The sequence below is a fragment of the Chaetura pelagica genome, unplaced genomic scaffold (assembly GCF_000747805.2).
Source record: "Chaetura pelagica isolate M959 unplaced genomic scaffold, ChaPel_1.0 scaffold104, whole genome shotgun sequence".
In the NCBI taxonomy this organism is placed as follows: Eukaryota; Metazoa; Chordata; class Aves; order Apodiformes; family Apodidae; genus Chaetura; species Chaetura pelagica.
In genome coordinates, this window is record NW_009953786.1 from 3,579,237 (window position 1) to 3,593,343 (window position 14,107).

The 14,107-nt window shown below is 41.8% G+C and overlaps 1 protein-coding gene across 1 annotated transcript in view; it reads right to left on the reverse strand.

The window, feature by feature from the left end:
* Positions 1-14,107, reverse strand: part of WRNIP1 (Werner helicase interacting protein 1) — a 35,183-nt gene that overhangs the window by 10,232 nt on the left and 10,844 nt on the right. Inside the window, exons 2-4 of the mRNA XM_010000965.1 lie at positions 13,885-14,094; positions 2,827-3,018; positions 1,592-1,836 (exon numbers count right to left, since the gene is read on the reverse strand). Of these exons, the coding sequence (XP_009999267.1) occupies positions 1,592-1,836; positions 2,827-3,018; positions 13,885-14,094 (647 nt within the window). The remainder of the gene's footprint in view (positions 1-1,591; positions 1,837-2,826; positions 3,019-13,884; positions 14,095-14,107) is intronic.

The window sequence follows — 14,107 nt, forward strand, 5'->3', positions numbered from 1 at the left end:
GAAATGACGGAGCAGAAGTGGTATGGACAGTGAAGCAAGAAGAAGGGAATTAGCAAAGAGACCAAAATCAGAACCACAGTAACGGACAGGATGACTTATAAAAAGCCAAACTCAGCAGCTACAGCATATATCAATCACAGACCAGAATCAGACAGTTGTAGGAAAGACAAAAAAGACTTAACACACAACTGCAACAAACGCTCCTGAATTCTGAACCCCAGTTTTATTTCCAAATGCTTGCCTCCCACATTAGCCATTGGACTGGGGCCCTCTCTCTCCACGGATAGATTTCTGAAACTGTGCTAGTCTGACAGTCTGCCTGCCAAACTTCCTTCGGTTTGATGAAGCACCACACAGTTCTGTTTAAATCATCCATAGCTAACAGAAGGTCTAGCGAAACCCAAACCCAAACAACTGCAGCTGAAACTATGCCTTGTACTTTAATCCTGTACAGAAAGGAAACACTCTGAACCCCCAGTAAGGGTGTAGCCACAACCACAGCTGTGACATTACATTAAGGCTGACATGCAGTACTGCCTTCTCTTCTACAATTCACATTGCTACACTATGTAAAAGCTACAAATGAGCAAAGCATGAGGCAGGGTATCCTAAAAATAAAAAGGGAATAGCTTTCCTTCCCTGCCCTAACCTCAGCACTCACATTAGTGATTCTTGGTGCTTACATTCTGCAATAAAAGTAAAGGACAAAGTGAATTTCCTCTCGTTTATTTCATACAGAGTGCCTGCCCAATTACCACCATGTCAATACACTGTGAATTGCTAGAACTACAGACAGGCAACAACAGGAAGGAAGTGTAATAACTTTCATGAAAGCAGTGCAGTATCAAGGGTTATTCTTATTTGCCAACTAGTCATTTCAGAAAGCAGATAACATCCCGTATAGAGAAATCTGGACCTCATTTTTTCCAAGACTCTCCTAAATGTTTAACAGGCCTCTGTTTGGCTTGGACAACAAGAAGGAAAGAAAACCAAAGTCTATCTTCAAACAACCTATTAACATGGTACAGCAACAGCCCCCTCTTCCCACAGCACACCATAAAACATACCACAGCACTTATCTTGAAACTAAAGGACAGTACTATCCTCTCTGATCTTATTAAAAAAAATTCTCAGAAAACAAAAAGTCTTTTGTCTGGCACTTCCACATAAATTTCAGATGGGATGCCCCATCGACCACTTAATGGTAACATGATGCTTTTACAACCAGTAGCAAGAAGTAACACGCATTAGGACATGATCAGGACACAGTTACAGGCTTCCACAGCAAATCCTCAGCAGCAAAACAGATTTAAATATCCTGGGAGGGTGACTCAGGAACTGCAGATCCAAGTATAAAACTCTCTCCTAATCCAGACAGTAAGATTATGTTTTGGATGCAGAGAGACAGTGCTTTGAATTCTCTCTCTCCTGTCACTCCCTGACCCTGCCATATGCTGCCACTTCTTTTCTTTACTATCAGGAGTGGCTAGGGTTTCTCTTCCCACCCCCCAACTGCTTCATCCTCTCCTTGGCAAGCAGTCAATTCCTCAGGCTGTGTGTGTTAACACCCTGCAGCCCATAAAGTACTCACTCTGAGCTCTCGCTGCCGCTGCCAGTTGCAGAGCTGCCGTCCTTGCTGCCCTGGCTCAAAATCTGGACTCCTAAGGACCTGACGGCCCGCATCAGAATTGCTTCCATTGCCTCAACTGAGAGCTTCTCCAGGACGATCACCCGGCATCGGCTCAGAAGAGCGGCGTTGACTTGGAAGGAAGGGTTTTCTGTAGTTGCTCCTATCAGGGTCACCGTCCCACACTCGACGTGAGGAAGGAAAGTGTCCTGAGGATGGGAGGGAAGCAGAAAAAGCTGATCTCAATCAATGACAACCTGAAACATTCCATGTGAGTAGGCTATGTTTTTTGTGTCTTGTGAGTCTTTAGGTTCCCAGCTGGTATGACAAATAACCTGACTGACAAGGCAGTGACAAGATCTGCTCAGCTACCTAAATGAGTTAATTTCACGCACACTGCATATTATGGGCTGTTCACCTTAATACCTCGTGCCTGCACTGAGAATGACCCTACCAGCTGAAAAGAAACAGTGACAAAAATTTGCAAATTTTTAGTTTATCTATGTGACTTCTGTTTCTTGCCTGGCAAACATAACATATAATGAAATTGCCTTATGAAATATAACAAATGGTGAGGCTACTTATAAATACTTTGAACAAATCTTTAGGGCTACAATTCCCTACCTATTTCTATAGGGTGGCTGTGAAAACTAGAGTAAGACTGGAGTAGGGCTTGATATAGGAACTGTAATCCAAAGTACAGAACTCTTTGGTCTTGGAGGTTTTTTTATGGCACAGAGGGGTTGGACTCAATGATCTTCAGAGGTTCCTTCCGACCCCTGTGTTTCTATGATTCAATGATTAAAACAAAACCCTAGGCACATCCACATTCCAGACCTTTTTAAAGGTAACACAGAATGCTACCCCCAGGGAGGAGGCTGAAATGAAGATATGTACAACAGATGTTTCTCAGATGACTTTGCAGAAATAAAACATCAGAAAAATGTCATATAAAGCCCAGCACATAAGTCAACTATACGTACAGCTCAGCCTTTTTTTTAAATCTCTGAATCCAAATAATTGAACATTGATTGGAAGTCAGTTATGAAATTAAATTTTTAATTTCTCCCTAATTAGTCTACTAAAAGCAATAACATTAAAATGAGAAGCCTTAAGTAAGCTATGATCTTGAGGCAAAGTGGGAAATCTTACAGAAGTGCTGACAAAGTTTTTTTCCAAAAAGCAGCACAGTGTAATACCTGCTGAGATTTATTGAAACGATGGATCTCGTCAATAAAGAGGATGGTTTTTCTCTTAAAAAGTCTTTTTTCATTCTGGGCTTGGCTGATGACATCTCGAACATCATTTGTCTTGGCACTCGTGGCTGACAGTGTCACAAACCTCGTGCCGTTCTTTTTGCTGCTGTTGGCTATGATATGTGCAAGCGTAGTCTGAAACAGCAATAGGAGAAAGCTTCGTAAAAATCATTTTGGACATGGAAAGCACTCAGTTGAAGGAAATACCTGAAGAACAAAGCTATATATTCTGGACATAGGGACAGCGCTGACAGTTTAGAGAGTAAGGTATTTTAGTTCCTGCTATTCTAGCACACAGAAGATTTAAAAACTTCCTGCTAGAGGTAGCTGCCAATTCCACCCATGCATTTCTAATGCCTTCGCTTTAACCTACCAGACTTACTCACTTGCAAAACTGAAAAGGCCAGCAATGACAGCTGTCTCCTTCACCATGGAAGAAAAACTCTTGGCCAAATACATTTCTGTCACAGAAGACAGGGGACTGCAATTCACTGTGCAGTTATTTTGTAGAGTATTTTAATGGATAAAGAGCTGGACTACTCTAAGACACCTGTGGAAGAGTTCATGGTGCAACTACATTTAAGAAATACAAAGCTACAGTGTCGTTAATTAAAGCCTTCTCTATTTCCACTGCACATAAAATAGAAATTAATCGGAAAGCATTTCTCTACTGAAGTATCAGAATGTTAGTACTGAAAAATTACATGCATACTTAAGAAAATGTGACTCTTTATATCTAAATAGTCAACAGTAATTAAATTCTTGTGCAAGGAAGGAAAAGGCAACTGACTGAACAAACTGTTGGCTGGTTTTAGTGAGCAGCTATGCTATTGTTCTTTTCTTATTGACAACTCCTTCAAATAGGAATTTCTGTACAGGGAATCTCAGTGAGCTTACCAAAGCACACAAGCAATCTCTGGTACTACCTCCCAGACAGATTCAGCACACCCCAGAATACATCACAGGCATAATTTGCAGATTTTCCTTCACAAGCCTTAGCAAAGGCAGTTGTATCTTCATGTCCAAAGCAGAATGTATCTCTTTTTAAAGAACTGATAGAAGAAAAAAGATGATTCTTCCATCGAGCTCGCTTCTATTAAAGAAGGAGCCTGAGGAGACTGAAGATATGCGAGCCTCAGCAGCTGATGAACAGGACAGGTGCTGACAAAACCGCTTCAGATGATGTTCCAAGTACTGAGGTTAATGCAGCAGGTGCTGCCAACCTGATCCTTTTGCAGGGAGGCTGCAGAAGCAACCACCTACGAACAGCTACCAGTGGAGCTGGCAGGACCTCCTTCACTGCCCTAACAGAACTGCTGTCTCTTTAATGGACTTTTTGTCGCTGAAATGGCAACCAGTCCAAGATGGGAAAGGGGAGGCTAAGGGGAAGAATGTATCATTATTTATTCTTGCTTTAGTTTTAGTAATGGCTTGCTGATTGTCTTCAGAAGAGGTGTGATTTCATGCCCTGATACAAGACACACATCTTGTGTCAGATCCCCTCTCATCCCCTGGAGTTCAAAGCACCAACCAGATGATTTTACTCCTTGGATTGTTGAAGCAGACAGGACTGGAAAGGTGCTTCAAAGTGCTCACAGCAAAACCTACACAAATCTGGATGATCTGGGAAACCAAAAAACAAAAGCAAAACTGTCTTTGAAACTCAAATAACATATAAACCCAAAGCTGGTGTTTCCTTATAAACGTGCCTCAATCCAGAAGGTACCTTCAGCGGATGTACCTATGCATTAATCACTCAAAACATGAGTACATGAAATCTGAGGATGACAAAGCAAAAATGTACCTCTTCCTACTCTAGAAGCAGCAGTGATGAGAGGGGAGAACAACAGTGGGAAAAAAAATACCAAGCAGGTATTCTTCTTGTAGTTCCACTTAAGCTTGCAGCTCATACTGCATCCTGGCCCTCACTGATGTGAAAAGATTTGTTATGGTCAGTGTAAGTCCAAGAACATGACTAAACTGATGCATTAGAAGACTGCAGAGATCATTGTTTTTCTACACCCATGGTGAATATTTTTTTTTCTTTTGATCAATCAGCACACCCTGTAGTAAAAACTGCACATCAAACCTGCTACATTTTTGCAAAACATTTAAATACTACTAAAGAAAATTACACTTGTTAGCCAAAAAGAGGTGGAATCCCTGTATTTTTCGCAGTCAAATCTGACATACAAGCTTCAGATAGATAGTTTTGTTGTTTAAAAAAGCAGAGAGGAATTGTTTTTAAACACTCGCACACAAGTCCATACTTGAACCCCTCATTTCAGAAGAAAAAAAAATAAAAAGAGGTTGACTGAAAGCTACTATTAGACCAAGAATCTATTTGAAAATTGCTGCACAGCTCTCAACCAGCATGTATCTCTCTTGCTCTGCCAACTTCTGGGTCAACAAAGGTTGTAATAAGAATAACATACATAACTTTTCAAAAGTAGTGCTGGACGTGGACCGGCACGTTCACAGCCTCTTCCTTCAGTGCTGCACAATCAATCATTTAGCAAGTCAAACTGCCCATTACATACAGGCTGAACTTTTCCCCATTCCTCTGCAAGCCTTTCATTTCCCATAAGCTCCATCTGTTAATGGTGCTTTTTCTCATACAATCTCAAGCAAAAGATAGTGACATGCTAGTATTGTTTTCTCTCTCATTTGTTCCTATCAGGTTACAACCTAGGAGAGACTTAGCTTAAGCAGCGTAGACTAACAATGAAGGTACTAAATGGACTGCAACCAGCATGCTAAGCTCCTAGTTTCTCTCACTAAATTCAGGGGCAATGTATTTGAAGGATAAGAAGAAAATTAAAAATCTGATATGAAATAAGGCAGAATAAAACACACTTAATATCCTTCATTATCTGAAATAAATTCTGAAGTAAGTTTGACTGTTATATTAAGAAAAAGTCTTTAAAAATAGTAATACTGATGTTGCAATTTATTATGATGCATATCTACATGTATTATGATACACATGTATCAGAACCAGCATAACAAGCAGGAAAAGGAAAACTAAACAAGTTAATATTCCACTCATTATTATACAGGCATTTCTTATTTAGATGTTATTTTTTCCTTATGGGGAATAACAGAATTATTGTTTCCTGTAAATTAAGTGGTATTGATATCAATGAAAACATGAGTAATGCTGAAAACTAACTTTTTGCTAACTGCACTCAAAACTACACCTTACAGAGTTCACAATGTAACATCTTTGCCTCTTCCAGGTATCATTCCCAGTTGTTTTCCATTTTCCCACCAAACTATCCAAACTTGCACCTATGATCTCAACTTCTATGCTGAAAATTGCAAGACCTTCTCTGTTTAGACAGGCTAAAGAAGTGCTATCATAAGCACCTACTCTGAAACGTGTGGAAACATATCCACCAAGCAACTAATGAGTGATACTTCCAACTTGAGCCTGTGATCACTTATTTCCAGATCTATTACATAACAAACAAACACTTAACTACTGAAACTCTCCTCCACCATCCTGGAAATGTGTTCATGTCAGCCCAAATGAAAATATCCTTTCCCAAAGGCTGTAAACATCCAAAATTGAAAAAAAAAACACCACCACCACCAAACAAACAAGCAACCCAACAAACACCAACTAAATGAAACAAAAAAACCCAAACCAACTAAACAAGCCCACTCCCAGGAAATATGCTACTGCGTTTTTCAGGTTTTGCTACAAGTTATGGATGAAATAAAAGCAACCTTAGAGTCAAGCACACCTCTCACTGTCAGAGCAGATAAGTCAATCAGTTTTGGTTAATAGGATGAATGTAATAGGACACCAGAATATTCTGTACATCTACAAGCTTCCTTAACTGGGCAGATCTCTTTGAATATAATCTATTTCCCTACTCTCTATGCTCCCACTAGTCAATGCAATTTCACACCGACAGCTGGAAGAAAACAGTAAAAAGCAAGTCCAGATTAAGCCTATCCTATTGATGCTGACATTCAATGAGTAACATTATTTTCTTAAAAGTAAAGTGATCTTTTAATTTTTGCACCTCTTTACCAGGCCATTAAACTATGCCCACTGTGTTGGCTCACCAAAACCCCTTCCACGATTAAAGTGGCACTGCCTACCTCTCTTCAGAAAGTGGAATTGAAAAAAATTGCAAGAGATTAGTGTATATGGTCAGATCATTCTCAAGAAGACTCCAGTCAAGAAGTTGACTGTGAAACCTAAGGTCATTCTTAGCTCACTTTTATGGAAGATCAAGTATAGGGATCAGCCTGTGGTTGCCTGCTCATGGCAACTTTCCTTACTTATTCTTAAATTGTAAAAATTTAGCAAAACGGTTATAGTAGATGTCAGACAGAGAAAACACATCGTCTCTCAGGTTACATCTACATGGTGCTCTGCAGTCATAGATGCAAGGTGTGCATAACATCTCACAGCTGTTCTGTTCCAACCTGACAGGCCTTTTCATTTCTTGCAACATTTTCATTAGGACTTGACGTTCATACTACACTTTATGGGAGCATACTGGGGCATACCGGTGCAAGAGGTCTCCTTGCATCTGGGTGGGTCCTTCCAACATATGTGCTTCTTCTAACAGGTCTGGAAGGTTATGTATGATCTACTAGGCAATGTTTAGCTGATCAAAGCAGATCTGGCACAGATCTGTACTGCTGTACAGACTGTAGTGCAGCATGAATTATTCCTGAGCAGGAATAATCTAGTTGGCATCTAGGCTTCCCCACCAAGGGATTTTTCTGATTTGTTTCAGAACAAACCATAGTATGAATTATCTATGCAGCAGGGATGACAAAAGACTGACAGCCTGGTGATAGCCACAAGCCCAACAGGCTATCTACAACTATAGACATGTAGGGTCTAAATTCCATTGTCAGAGTTCAGAACTGGCATCCTGCCTTTTTCTGCTGCCCTCTGACCCTGTATTTTTCCCTATTCCTTTATTCTAGACAGGATTTCCATACCTTTGCTTACATGAGCTTGACATCAACAGCCTCTCCTCACCCTCAGCCCTCCCTTAGGAGGGCAGTAGGCAGCTGGGCCCTGCTGTGGTTGACAAGCAGTCAAGAAAGGCCATGCTCTGTTTCACAGCCCTGAGCGAAACACCAACAGTGCCAGCATCCCTGGATGTCAGCCAGGGGAGCAGTTCCTTGAGATGCAGCTTAAAAAGCTTGGGTCAGTCCAGGTGTCACTACTGACCTGACCCCAAGCTACCACACTATGTCACAGGCAAAGACCAGGCTTGTGTCTTCAGGAAACTGGCAGGATGGCAGATGAACGTGGCTCAGGGACACTGGCTATAGAGATAAATGCAATAAAAAGTGGCAGCAGCTGGCATTTATATAAGGGCAGATGCTATTCTTACCCATCTTGTTTAGCTTCTTGCACCCCAAATAGCCCACTGTGAGACTACCAGAGGAGTAAGGTGTCACTGAACAACAGCCATAGCATGTCTTTTACAGAACTTCCAGAATCCAAGTCAGACCAAGCACAAACAGAGGCAAGGTCATTGCGTAATGTTTACTGAGATGGAGCTGTGCCTCCATTTGCTGCATCCAGATTTGTCTCCTTATATTCCAACTGCTTTACAAATACAACTGTATTTTCTCTTTCTAGAGAACTACCCTAAGTTATTCCTGATTTAGACTGGCATCAAATGCAATATATTCAAAGACTTCTGTCAGGCAACTGCAAAGACAAACCACTTTTCAGAGTTGTTCTGGATTTTCACTCTATGCTGCTGTAAAAGATATAATCCATTTTCTGTTAAAAATCTCATGCTAATGAATCAAAAGAACTTATTGCTTTAAATGGCTCAAATCACACCCCAAGCAGTACGAATAAGAGAAGGTGATTACTTACACTGAAGTAATCAAATAGCCATTTAGGTAATCACTTGAATTAGTAAAACAGAAAACACTGGAAGGAAGAGATGATAAATATGCAGGGAGCAAAATATATAAAATGGACTTGCTGTCTTTCAATGTGTCATACAGCAATGTCTTGAATAAAAACAAAGAAACGAAATACAGGGGAGTCCTAGATTTATCATATAAACTCAGTGGAGATTTGTCAGAAACTTCAGAGACCAGTTACTGGGGTTTCTAATGTTTTGTGCTCATACCAACAGAACATATTTTGCGTAAGTACTAGACTGAAGTTACGGACCCCAGAAAAGCACATGTAGGGAACGGGTTCCAGACACTTGCTGCCTACATTTTTTTCTTGTTAAACAGCAAACACAAGAGGGAATGTTTACCGCATTTAAATACAGAACGTTCAGGTTTATAAGGCTTAAACTGTATCTGTGGCAGCAAAATTATTCAGCTCTCAAGTTACGCTGCATCTCCCCTCCAACTCTTTACTAAAATTGGTGCCGTATGACAGACAAGCAAAAATCTAAATCCCTGCATTAAGGTGTCATAAATCACAGCCTGGCTTACTCGGATTACAGTAGGATTCATACAGGCTTTTTAAAATTTGCATAGTCAGGATGGACAAGCTAACTGTTCTTAAGTTAATAACCATGGCATCTCTTTGAGGTAGTGTTTCTTCTTCTGGCCTGTGTCTGGTCAGCTTCTTAAAAGCAGAAAATACCTGCTTGTGTTCAACATTTAATAGTGATAAAAGCAAAAACAAAAACGAAGAGTCTAAGCCTTGTCACCAAGGGTACCCTGGCTTCCTAAGAAATCAGAATGAAAAATTATAAGCACAATAATCATGCTCCCTTAAAATGACACAATATAGATGGAAATTCATAAAAAATAAACCCACAACGTAAGTATCCTGGTTTTGTCTTCTCAATTTTGATTGTGGTTCCTTGAAGTGCACCTGAAGCCAAAATCAACTTGGGCAGGCAGAGGAGTATAAACCACATGTATTTTCACTCAGGCATCTAGCTTTATGACTTTCTTGATAAAAAGTCTCCAAAAGTACTCTTGACTGACAGTATGAAATACCGCATTTACAGCAGTTTAATAGTCAAGATTATTCTCTTCTTGCTTAGAAAAGTTCTGGTGAAATACTACTTCTCATAAAGGTCCACACTGATAAATGATTCAGAAATTAATTTGAAATTGGCCCCAAGGATTAATTCCATCTTCAGTTATTTATTTTTTCCTTAGTCCTGCTCTACCCTTTCCAAAAGAAGTATCAGTTGGCTTGGCATTTGGCTGCAGAAATGCAAGAAATCACAGATGGGCAGCAATAATCAGATTCCATGGACAGCAGAAGCATGAAGAGGCTTAAGGAGTCTGTGACCATCTTACACAGCACTTCTGATTTTAGATCAACCTATCTAATTATACTCCTATTTAAGCACCTACCCTCTAATGTAAGGGTATTTTCTTTGATAGGCAGAGCTTAGCATGTGGGCTTGTTACATTTGAAGCTATACAGCGTGCAATTACTTCTTCATATTTTTCCCACTGAACGAGACTGTGCTTAACAGAGTAAGTTTTTTATTATCAGTCCAAGCAGATCCTGAGGTAGTGAGAATACTTACTTCTCCTTCACAGTATCTTTCAAGTTTCAAGCACTAAGTTATGCAATTCTTCACATAAAAAGTTAAATAGGTTTCATCTGTCCATCCTCTACTTTTTTCAGGTTACTTTGTCACTAAATGTCTTCTTAGACACTGCTATACAAATGCAACTCAAATCGTAAGTGAACGAAGCAGGCAGGCAACCACAGAGCTCTTTTTACATCTGTAGTGGGACTATTATGACTTGCTTGTTTAATCTATAAGGAGAGGAATTTATTTTAAAATATCCAAGTAAAGGATAGAACTTCCAGCCATTTACCTGAGACAGCACGATTTAAGGGGAAGAAGGCCCAAGACAAAACTATACTCTAGCACCATCCCAGAAATACAGACACACGTGGGTGAAAGGAAAAGCCCAGCTTTTTGCAATAGGAATTTCTGCTTCAGCCAGGAATGGATGGTCCATCAAGAGCTAGCTGAAATCAGCATGCCACCTCAAAACTGTTTAGAAGGAGTAACCAAGAAAGGAGATGAGCTACTCAACAGCTAAAGTACTTGGAAAGTGTTAACAGGTAAATTGTGGAATTGTTCCTTGATGGGGCAAAAGACACAGTCTTAAGGCAGGGTCAGGTTGTCTTTCTGGACTTTAGTAAAACCTTTGACACTGTCTCCCACAGCATTCTCCTTCAGAAACTTGTGGCTCTAGGCTTGGATAAATACACTGTGTGCTGGATAAAAGATTGGCTGGATAGCTGGGCGTAAAGAGTAGTAGTTAATGGAGTTAAATCTGGCTGGCATTTGGCCACAAGTGGTGTTCTCCAGAGTTCAGTACTGGGGCCTGTTCTCTTTAATCAACGATCTGGATGAGGGGATTGAGTGCACCCTCAGTAAGTTTACAGATGACATCAAGCTAGGTGGGTGTGTTGATCTGCTAGAGGGTAGGGAAGCTCTATAGCAAGACCTATCAGCAGGCCAAAGTTAATTGTATGGGGTTCAATGAGGCCAAGTGCTGGGTCCTGCACTTAGGTCATAACAACCCCATGGTTAGCTACAGACTTGGTGATGTGTGGTTGGAAAGCAGTAGATTGGAAAAAGACCTGGGGTAGTAATTAATAGTCAACTGGATATGAGCCAGCAATGCACACAGGTGGCTAAGGCGGCCAATGGCATCCTGGCTTGTATTAGGAACACTGTGACCAGCAGCAATAGGGAAGTGATTGCCCCCTGTCCTCAGCACTGGAGAGGCCACACCTTGAATGTTGTGTTCAGTTCTGGGCCCCTAACTATACGGACACTGAAGTGCTGGAGCGCTTCCAAAAGGGCAACCAGGCTTGTGAAGGGCCTAGAGCACAAGTCCTGTGAGAAGTGCCTGAGGGAACTGTGGTTTTTTAGTCTGGAGAAAAAGAGGCTGAGGGGAGACCTCATTGCTCTTCACAACTACCCGAAAGGAGGCTGGAGCGATGAGGGAGACAACATCTTCTCCCTGGTGACGTGTGATAGGACCAGAGGGAATGGATGCAAGCTGCACAAGGGGAGGTTTAGGTTAGATGTTAGGAAGCATTTCTTCACTTAAAGGGTAGTCAGGCATTGGAATAGATTGTCCATGGAAGTGGTGTAATCACCATCTCTGGATGCATTTAAATGGCATGTGGACCTGGTGCTTAGGGCCAAGATTTAGTGGTGGTCGGAGGCTGGACTAGATGATCTTGGAGGTCGCTGCCAGCCAAAGACATTCTGTGATTCTGTGATGACTGATGAGTGGTAGAATTTGAACTCTGCAAGAAGCAAGCCTATTAAATGTAACTCCACATTAGGCATATGGGTGAGGAAGACAGCTCATGAGAAAGGAGAGTGATAGCTATGTTATTACAGGCATGTAACAGATCACTCTGTTATTCCAAGACAGTACCACAAAAGGTTCCTAAAGAAGACCTAAAACACAAGCATAAGCTGTCACAAACGCATGAAAAAACATTTCCATGGCCAAAAATGGTGGGTTCATTATATCACAACCCAAATGCTACTGAATTTAGTTGTAATTTAGAGATTGCATGCAGCTTTTGCTTTGCAATTACTGCATTTGTAATAGCTTCAAGCTTCTAAAGGGCTTCAAGAAAGAGTAAGCAGGCACTGTTGATGCAGATGACCAACCCAAGGCAGAAGAGTACAGATAAACACAGAAGTAGGCCCTTGAACATGTTACTCATTCAATAAGGTGGATTCCTATTTAATAAAGAATTCAATTTCACTTCTCTCTGCTTCAGTCAATCCACCTTCCCTTTAATGAGTTTCTAGAAATAGCCCTTCTTTGCCTCATCATCCTCATATCTCTTGCTTTCTAGTATTACCTTGTTATTCTAAAGAAAGTGGCAATTATTTAAGTTCACCAGCTGGATCTTTTCAGGTATATGCACTATCTAGCCTAAACAAACTGTTGCATCATTGCTAACACTATTAATCTATTATTCTCATACTCCTTATTAACTGTGATTAAACTGGCACTATTATTAAAATACCATACATATCAAATCTCTTTTTATCTTCAAGTAAGTACGCTGAGAAGAGCAAGCTGCTGCTCTGTTCTTAACTTTCCTGCTAGCATTAATTCATTAGCCATTATTTTCCCAGATATCCCACATGTACTCTCACATACAATGAAGACATCTGCATATATAATACACAAAACTTAATGCTGTGCACACACTAGACTGACAGTGATAATCACATATTTTGCTTGCTTAGCCTCACCCTCTGCAAATTTGGAATAGAGAAAAAGTAAAAATTGAAGGCAAGATTTGTCAGTGTTCTGTCCTGACCACACCTGAGGCGTTCATTTGGTCCTTCCTCCACTATAGCTGTGGATCACTTCACTGCTGTGCTGTTATTACAGTGCCTTTTGGAATTCACCACCATCAGTCCCACGTACCCTAAAAGGGGCAGAACCAGAGCGTTCAGCAGTCAGATCCTGCAAAGACCGATCACTTTCAGAGGGTTTGTTTACAGGTGGATGAGTTCCTGGCCACAATGTTAGCTCCCTTCCATACCTGAGCTGCCTTCCTTCAGGGGACAGAACCTGTCAGCTAAAGCAAACCCTACAGCAGCAATCTGCGGGAATTTCACTGGATTTCTTAGACATTTTTACAAGTTTGTGACTGGTTGCTGTTTTTACACTTAAGTTTTAGTTAACCTCTTTGGAGTTTGCTCAGTCTAAGTGACGTGAAGCCACCACGGGCACGTGTAACCAAAGTGCGAGCTGCAGGGAGCGGGGCCGGTGCGGGCGGGCCGCTCCCCTTTTATTCAGGCGGCAGGCTGTGGTGCTGTAACCCCAGAGAAAACCTGCACGGACTGATGGAAATGCCCGGCAAGAAGAAGCCCAGACGAGAGGAAAAGAGAGCGAGTTCAGAAAACTAAAGCAGTCCCACCCTGGAGAAGCTCCTCAGGCCTGCCCAGCCACACGCCCAGCCCGAGCGGCGCGGCGGGAGCCCCTGCCCGTGCCCCCGGTGCCACTCACCTTTCCGCAGCCCGGCGGCCCCCACAGGATGAGGGAGGGAATCTCGTGGGACTCCAGCAGGGACCGCAGCAGGGTCTGCGCTCCCAGCACCCGCTCCTGCCCCACGTAATCCCCCAGCGTGTCCGGCCGCAGCAGCTCAGCCAGGGGCTTCCCCTCCAGCCTCCGCGCCAGGCTCGCCCCGCTCTCCCCCGCCGCTCCCGAGCCCCCGCCCTGCGGCTCCCCC